We start from the raw sequence: 9,316 nt of genomic DNA, 5'->3' as shown, positions 1-9,316 counted from the left end.
TGAATTTTTTTAAATTGGACCCCCACTTTTTATTACATATTCTTGTAGCTTATTTCAAGGACTTTCCAAAAACCTATAATAAAGTATTTTTTTATTCGACATATTTAGAGTTATGAGGCTTGAAAGGATTTTGGTCTTTAACTGTTTCTGTTTCATAAAAACGAATCACTGTCTTCTGAACGGTGGATTTAGAAATAAAATTGCGATCAGGATATGCAGCATTGAATGTGTAGATCAGTTACTTCTTCGTATTATCTAATATGGTCCCCAAATTTTCGATAAAGAAACAGCATTATTTTTTCTTTGTCAGTTAACATTTTTAAAAGGAAATTTGAAATTGTAGTTGGAAAAAGAAAGGGAAAAGACAAAGAGTAAAATGCGAGAGAGCACGACTCGTTTTTAAAATACAAAGATCGAGAAGCATTATCGTGAAGCGCGGGTATGCGCAAGTTTTGACTGAGTACGTGTGATATTACGTCGTGACTGAATAACCGCGTTCGATGCGAGCGAATGAACAACTAGACTGGGAGCCTAAACATAAACACAAGAGAAAAACAAGAATAACTTTGTTTTTTGTGTCTCGAGCTAGACGATATGACCGGCTTAGGTGTTCATTCGCTCTCATCAAACGCGGTTATTCATTCACGACGTAATATCACACGTACTCAGTCGAAACTCGCGCATATCCGCGCTTCACGATAACGCTTCTCGATTTTTGTATTTTAAAAACGAGTCGTGCTCTCTCGCATCTTAATCTTTGTCTTTTCCCTTTCTTTTTCCAACTACAATTTCAAATTTCTTTTTTAAAAATGTTAACCGATAAAGAAAAGATAATTCTGTTTCTTTATCGAAAATTTGGAGACCATATTAGATAATACGAAGAAGTAACTGATCTACACATTCAATGCTGCATATCCTGATCGCAATTTTATTTCTAAATCCACCGTTCAGAAGACAGTGATTCGTTTTTATGAAACAGAAACAGTTAAAGACCAAAATCCTTTCAAGCCTCATAACTCTAAATATGTCGAATAAAAAAATACTTTATTATAGGTTTTTGGAAAGTCCTTGAAATAAGCTACAAGAATATGTAATAAAAAGTGGGGGTCCAATTTAAAAAAATTCAATTTGATCTTCGTATGACCTTCGTCCTCCACCCAAAGTCAAATTTTTAGCCATCATTAGGTACATTTTATTAAGCCCTACAACTTTGCTACTTACATATTTTTCGCTACAGGTGATCCTTTTCGAGATATTTGATCGTTTCCGGACTTTTTGCCAACCCTGTATATTAACATCAATTTTAATTTTGTAAGATCTAAAATTATAAAAATTTTGTTGTAATTTTTACTACAATATTATCTCCGTATACGAATGAATATTTCAATCGATTAAAGTGAATTTGTTTTTGTGACAATGGAATAACGATGATAAATTAGATTCAATGTTCAATTTTGAGTGAAAATATTTATTTTCTACAATATTACTACAATCACTAATTTATTACTATAATATATTACTAATTTATTACTATAATATCTCTATATACGAGTGAGTATTTCAGTCGATTAGAATGAATTTGTTTTTGTAATAATGGAATAACGAAGATAAATTAAATTCAGTCTTCAATTTTGAGTGAAAATATTAAATTTTCTGAATAAAAAATTCACTTTATATCAGTGAAACGTCACTGGATTTTTAATAACTCGGTTGTTACTTTTCTTTTCGAAAATTAAAAAAAAGTGATATTCCGTGAAATTTAGAAAGTATAATATATACATGGGATATGCGAGCAACTAATCGTAAAAAAGAAGTCTTAAAAACTTAGTGAAAAAGGTAATGGAAATTGTAACGTTATTTTTTTAATAAAAGTAATTGAAACAAGATTTTAATGAATAACAATAACACTAGCAAATTACTTTTTTGACAAAGTAACAAGTAACGAGTTACTTAAAAAAAATTACTTTTTCAATCCCGAATTCAGAATTAAAAATTGTGTTAACGCATTTACAGGTGGTTTGGCGAGCGAATATCCGGAACCAAAAGACAAGCGAAAATTTATTATGAGTAAAATGTACGAATGCAACTATGACAGTCCACTGCCAAGCTTTTACGAGTGGCCAGGTGACTCTGCCAAACCTCGCATCTTACCTGAAAAGTATGTACAATGAACTTTCACAATATCAAAACACCATCAAATTTCCTAATCACGTAACGATGTATCATATCGGTTAATAAAGTAAGATATGTTACATTTGTAATAACAAAATGTAGGATAGAAGAAGTATTTAGATGAATTGAAGTGATAATCAAAAAATAGAAAATCGTAGCAGTTTTGTAGACAATACGGTCGATAGTAAAATTAGTAATAAATCTAATTGTAGTGAGTAAGAACCTTTAGAAGATTTGTTGAGAATATTTTCTTTTGGTATGACAAACTTTGCATGTTACTCCTTATTTTCTTTCTTTTTTGCTATTTCTTCTTTCTTGATAAATTAATATTTAGAAATGTTATTTTGCAGAGCATTATTTGCAAACGCAGTGAGAAAATTAACGTGCTTGATCTTCTTGCTTATGTTATTTTCAACAGCTTATTTTCATTGAGTTAGAATGCAGTTTTATTTGAGAAATTTAATTGAAGTTAGATATTTTATAATTGTAATAATTGCCACGCTTCATTCATGTAATATATTCATTTCCTTCACAGTGTTGTCCCTTCTCAAATTGCTGTTTTCACAATAAATTTCGGTGAAAATCGCTGAAGCTTAATTAATCTTTTTCAGAGACACAGTAGAAATCCGCCACAATTTAAAACATCTATAGTGAATTTCATCGACCGGAAATATAGTCGAAGACTATTATTCTTACATTTAATCAAAATGTCTCCTCAGCTCATAGTCAATGTCACTCATGGCATATACAAACGGAAAAACGACTTGAAAACAGTTATAACCGTAAGAACCATCATTCCGTCAGATGACTAACGCCAGAGCTTGTACAATTAAAATTTGCACGAAATGCTAACGGTGGCTCGATTGTTGACGGCGTTATCTTTGCATTAAGCTAACAACCTTTTAATGTTCCTTTATTTATATAATATTAAAAGTAACAAGTATTGCTGCAGGGACAACAATTGAAAGTAACGGAAGAAAAAGTTTATATTATAATTTTGCAAAAATATGTTGCATTATTTCATATGTGATAATTAGTATCAAGGAAGATATACATGCCAAACAAATATGTCAAGCATGGTAGCATTGATAATTCGACATAGTAATTAGATCTTAGAGAATTATTTCGAATTTTTATTAAAATAATCATAGAATATTTAATTATAATATGTTTAGGTCCCCTAAATTTTAGGGTTGAGTAATAATTAGTTAAGGAAAAAAAATACTGTGAAAAAAACTTTTTTAGCGAATTTTTTGTAACGCCCATAAGGCAGATAGATAAATAAATGTTCTTGCATTAAATCATCTTTTGAACTGTTGAAAAATATTTTTCTATTTGATGAAACATATTTTTATTTTCGTATAAAATGTGTCTGTAGTAGACTCTACACGCTCCATTGGCCCTCGAGTCCTTAAAAGTTATCTGAAAAAAAACCCAAGATTTTCTTAAAGTATATGAATGTAGTTAAGCATACAGATTTTTTTACGATTAAAATTTCTTTTAAAAATGCCAATAAAAATAGTTTTATCTTGGATGATTTTTGAACATTTTTTTAAACATGCGCTATTTTGCAAATAATTAAAATATTAAAATTTTTATATGCTTAACTGAAACAACATTCATATATTTTAAGAAAATCTTGGATTTTTTTTATTTCAGATGACTTTTAAAGATTCGAAGTGCAGGGCCGATGGAGCGTGTAGAGGCGTGTAGAGCTACTACAGGCACATTTTATACCAAAATAAAAATATATTTTATCAAACAGAAAAATATTTTTCAACAGTTCAAAAGATGACTAATTTAATGCAAAAATATTTATTTATCTACGTATTTTATTGGCGTCACAAAAAATTCGCTAAACAGAGTTTATTTCGTAGTGTTTATCACCCTTAATCAATTGAAAGTTAAGTTAAAAAGTTAATAATTTAACTTAGTTAATTTTAAATATATTATGTTTAACTTACAATAATTATTTAAAAATGCATTAATACTTTAACTTATTGACCTTTTATATAAATTAAAGTAATTCATTAATATTAAAATCATTCCGCGCTGCTTACAAATAGAATAAGAGAAATTACAACAGTAGAAAAATAATAACAACAGAATTCTGTTTCATTTTCCTAGTGTTTTTTCTTGAAATCCTGAGCATAAACGGTCGATATTTTCTTGTAAAAACAATCTTTCCATTATTTCATATAAATTTAATATACGATTAAAAATTTAATAATGCAAAGAAACATAAATATTACTTAGTACAATTAACCTTTAACTTAAATAACTTTAATAAGTTTCATAAGTTTGATAAGTTAATTTTATAAATTATCAACGTCAAACTTTGTAAAAAAGAAATTAACTTATTCAACCCTGCCGATTTCTTATTTACGGATGATGATACTCGATGAAAAATTTTTCATGCATATATATTTAATTATATATAAAATTTGTCCATACATAATTATGTACAGTTATATAGAATAATATAAAATATAATAAACATTAATAATTGTTATTCTTAGAATTATTCAATTTAAGTTTTACACTTAAGAAATAAGAATTTTTGCGTTTTTGACATAAAAAGTAATCATGCAAAATAATTTATTATTATTTTTGTATTTTCACGTTTCACGAGGAATCGTATAATTTAAATAAAATGAAATCATATAATTGTAATAAATCGAAGAAATACGATTAATTTGTCCACATTTCTTAAACAATTTAAATTTTTATTATTTTAGTTCGGATTTTATAATTTCACACACACACACACACAGACACACACACACACACACACACATATACACAGTATATCAAAATTTTAATAAAAACTTAAATTATTTAGGAAATGTGGATAAATTAATTTTATTGCCTCGATTTATCATAATTATACGTTTTCACTCCTCATAAAATATGAAAAACAAAAATAATAATATATTATTTTCCATGATTACTTTTCATGTTAAAAACGCAAAAATCGTTATTTCTCAAGTGTGGAACTATTAAATTTAATAATTCTAACACTAATAATTATTAATGCTTTTAGAAATTTTAGCTGCGTATTAAAAATTAATATTAACTGTGAAGTTGATAACAAATGATAAAACGATGTGTGCTGTATTACTACGGGCTTGAGTGCGCGAATTCTACACGATATTACTGGTAATTTTTGATCGGATATAATTCAAAAACTATTGTAGTCTTGACATTTTTGTATTAGAATTTTTACTCTACTTTATCTTCAGAATATACTATTAAAATATCTTACGGTGGTTATGAGACACCCTACAGAGTGTCCGAAAAGTCTGGACACGGCCGATTTTCTCGGAAACTATAGAAGTTAGAGGAAAATGTTAAATACAAAAGTTGTAGGGTTTCAACCAATCTATCAACTGGTCACCCTTGTTTGACCTTGACGAGTACCGTGGAGGTCACGTAAAGGTCAAGATGATTTTTTTTAATGGGACACCCAGTATTTGGTAAAGTCATATGAAAGCTGGTCCCGAGCCCTTTTCAAAACCCTGGGCATGAGTCCTTTCAACCCCCTGACGGTGACCTTGAGGCGAGTATTAGTGTTTGCATGGCAAAAGTTCGGACACGGCCGATTATTTCGCAAACGATGGGTATGATGGAAAAATGTTTCGGATAAAAGTTGTAAGACTCCATAAGACCTACTGAATGGGCTACGCTGATTGACCTTGACGGGTACCGTGGAGGTCACGTGGAGGTCAAGATGATTTTTTTAAATGGGACACCCAGTATTCGGTAAGGTCATGTGAACGCTGGCCCCGAGCCCTTTCCAAAGCCCTCAGCTCGGCCACTTCACCTCGGAAGGAATCTAATTGGAAGGAAGATTGTGAAGAGTGAGAACGGGTGGGAGTGCCCTTGCCGGGATGGTCAGAGAAGAGAGTGAGCGCAATTGGAAGCGTACACAAAACAAACCGCCCTGTTTAGGGCGACCAATTATTCAGTCGTGAGATAACGCTCCGGTTAGGGAAAGTTTGTTAGAAAAACTACGGTCTTCCATCATCTTGGCTGGGAGATCGGCGAACAGTCGCCGTTGCGACCGAGGTGAAGTGGCCGAGCTGAGGGCTTTGGAAAGGGCTCGGGGCCAACGTTCACATGACCTTACCGAATACTAGGTGTCCCATTTAAAAAAATCATCTTGACTTCCACGTGACCTCCACGGTACCCGTCAAGGTCAATCAGCGTAGCTCATTCGGTAGGTATTATGGAGTCTTACAACTTTTATCCGAAACATTTTTCCATCATACCCACCGTTTGCGAAATAATCGGCCGTGTCCGAACTTTTGCCATGCAAACACTAATACTCGTCTCAAGGTCACCGTCAGGGGGTTGGAAGGGCTTATGCCCAGGGTTTTGGAAAGGGCTCGGGACCAGCTTTCACATGACCTTACCAAATACCGTGTGCCCCATTTAAAAAAATCATCTTGACCTCCACGTGACCTCCACGGTACTCGTCAAGGTCAAACAAGGGTGACCAGTTGATAGATTGGTTGAAACTCTACAACTTTTGTATTTAACATTTTCCTCTAACTCCTATAGTTTCCGAAAAAATCGGCCGTGTCCAGACTTTTCGGACACCCTGTATATATATATATATATATATATATATATATATATATATATATATATATAATGAATATAAAAAACTTTTTTGTGCTTTTTTTAAGCTAATTAATTTGTCTCATTATTCTGTGCAAAAAAGCATTAAGGCAAGGTAATCGAAAAATGAAAATTTTACGAGATATTTTGTATTCTATGTCAAAGTGCTGGAAATTTCAAGTGTTATTACTCGAAAAATTCTTAACGAAAAAATATTTTATTATAGTGGAAATCTCTCGAGATAAGCTATAAGAATATGTAATAATATATGGAGTGTTCCATTTAAAAAATTGAAGATGACCTTCATATGATCTTCAAATGATTATTCAAGGTCAAACCAATTACACCATTTTATAGATCCCTTTGAACCAAATAACTTTTATCTGAAACAGTTTTCATTAAAATGGTTTGTTTTCAAGATATTCGACCGTTTCCAGACTTTTCTAACACCCTGTGTGTGTGTGTGTGCGCGTGTGCGTGGCGCGCGCGCGCGCGCGCGCGTGTGTGTGTGTGTGTGTGTATGTGTGTGTGTGGTAAATATGAAGTTTAGGGGACCCACTTTCGATGACCTTGACCTTGACATATGTTGTAGAGGTCACCCTCTTGAGTGACCTTCTGAAGGTTTTAGCCGTCGCTTGTTGTTCATTAAAAAGTTATTAACAAAAGAAGTTGCATAAAATGAATGTAATTTTTAGACACTGTATATACAAAAACATCGAATTGTACGCTAGAAAGGTGCCTGTTTAGGTTAGTTTGAGTTAGGTTAAGTAATGTCACTCGCAATAATGTGTTACGTTCACTTGCACGCTCACGCACACAGCACACATACACACACGCACACGCACACCGCTCGCCTGCAAGCGCGCTCGCACGTCCGCAAGGCGGGCTTGCGGTAGGTGCGTTTGTTCCTATTATATACGAGTATACATACGCAACCGCATATATATACCGCGAGTCCGCTCTGTTGGGCGGGCGAGCGCGCTTGCTGACGAACAGCGTGCGTGCATGCTTTCGATGTTTTTGTATATACGGTGTCCAAAAATTACATCCATTTTATGCAATCTTTTTTGTTAATAATTTTTTAACGAACAACGAGCGACGGCTAAAACTTCTTGAATGTCACTTAGTAGGATATCCTTAATAACATATATTAAGGTTAAAGTAATCAGAGGTGGGTCTCCTAAACAACACATTTACATATATATATTTACATATAATATATACATATATTATACATAAGTATCATACACACAAGGTTGGTTGTGTCAATATCGGGATTACTTTCTTTAGTAATAGACGTTTGTCCATTAACGTGCATTTAGAAAAACTATATTTTCGAATTTATAATATTTTTGTAAATCTGGATTAAGATCTAACGTAAAAATTGCGTGCGGATAAAACGAAAAATGATAAGTGTCCATATAGCCCTCATTGCTGAGTTGTTTCGTGCGATGTTTTTGAAAATATTTTACGAAGATCACGCGATACCGAAATATAAAATTAAGATATCTATCAACTTAATTATATCTTATTTGTTACTAAATATCCGCACTTCTTGTAATTTACAAACCAAAATATATAGTTTTTTAGAGGCAAAAGGTGATTTTTTTTTCATAATAATGGAAATGATATAGAATGTTTGTATATTGTGTAACAACGTTTGTTGGATTAGTATGTCGTTTTAATAAGTCGTTTTAGTATATCGTTTGCATCATAATCACATTGTCACCCTCTTGAGAATTGCATGCTGTACAATATTGATCTTTTATGGATATAATATGAATATGAGATACATTTTGTAATAATCTATTTAAAAAGAAGATAATCCTTATAATTTGACATGAGTGTAATACATATATTTTCTAATGATGTTTGGGAGAGACAATGTTAAACTTCAATACGTTGTTAAGTTTACCCAAGCGATTGAAACTACATCACTTCCAATAAAAGACGAACTATTTATACATATGTTTTCTTTTTATCCTATAAGATATATCAACTACATACGTAAATATAATTATTTATATATCATATATGAAATATAGGATAACATAGATATAAAGAATATATAGAATATTATTCATTCTTATCGCTTGGTTAAACTTACAAACTATTGTTTTATGACTAATCGTATTCTTCTCCCAACAGATTATGACGGGTTGGCGAGTCTAAAGACGAGACGACTACATTAACATATTCATAAACTTGTTAAATTAATTTTTCGCAGTCAAAAAATAATAAGTGTTAATATTATTGCGTGTAGTCAAGACGTATATTCTTTTAGTATTAAGAAATCTTCTCATCGATAGAAAATTAATTATATAACAAAATCTTTTGCGTTTAAATATTACCTAAATAGCACAATATATCCCAGAATCATCCTGAACATGTCTAAAATGTTGTGCTTCAAGATGACCTGAGCATATTCTGGATGATCCCAGATCATTTCGTGGTATTCAGGTATATATATATATATATATATATATATATATATATATATATATATATATATATATATATA

The 9,316-nt window shown here is 31.5% G+C and overlaps 1 protein-coding gene across 5 annotated transcripts in view; it reads left to right on the top strand.

The window, feature by feature from the left end:
- LOC116844002 (NADP-dependent malic enzyme-like) overlaps nt 1-9,310 on the top strand; it is a 29,017-nt gene extending 19,707 nt beyond the window's left edge. For 2 of the 5 annotated variants that reach the window (XM_032815041.1, XM_032815040.1), the window contains exons 10-11: nt 2,014-2,158; nt 2,784-2,931. In XM_032815041.1, coding sequence (XP_032670932.1) covers nt 2,014-2,158; nt 2,784-2,823 — 185 coding nt within the window. In that variant the 3' untranslated portion in view covers nt 2,824-2,931. Of the gene's footprint in view, nt 1-2,013; nt 2,159-2,783; nt 2,955-8,943 lie in introns of those variants that run through there. The other 3 variants (XR_004377971.1, XM_032815039.1, XM_032815038.1) reach the window with 3 other exon arrangements.
- The last annotated feature ends 6 nt before the right edge of the window (nt 9,311-9,316 follow it).

The sequence above is a fragment of the Odontomachus brunneus genome, unplaced genomic scaffold, assembly GCF_010583005.1.
Source record: "Odontomachus brunneus isolate Ranch 3 - 2012 unplaced genomic scaffold, Obru_v1 Obru_scaffold_038, whole genome shotgun sequence".
Classification (NCBI taxonomy): Eukaryota; Metazoa; Arthropoda; class Insecta; order Hymenoptera; family Formicidae; genus Odontomachus; species Odontomachus brunneus.
The sequence above is the reverse complement of the archived record's forward strand: the minus strand, read 5'-3'. Positions and strand labels throughout refer to the sequence as shown.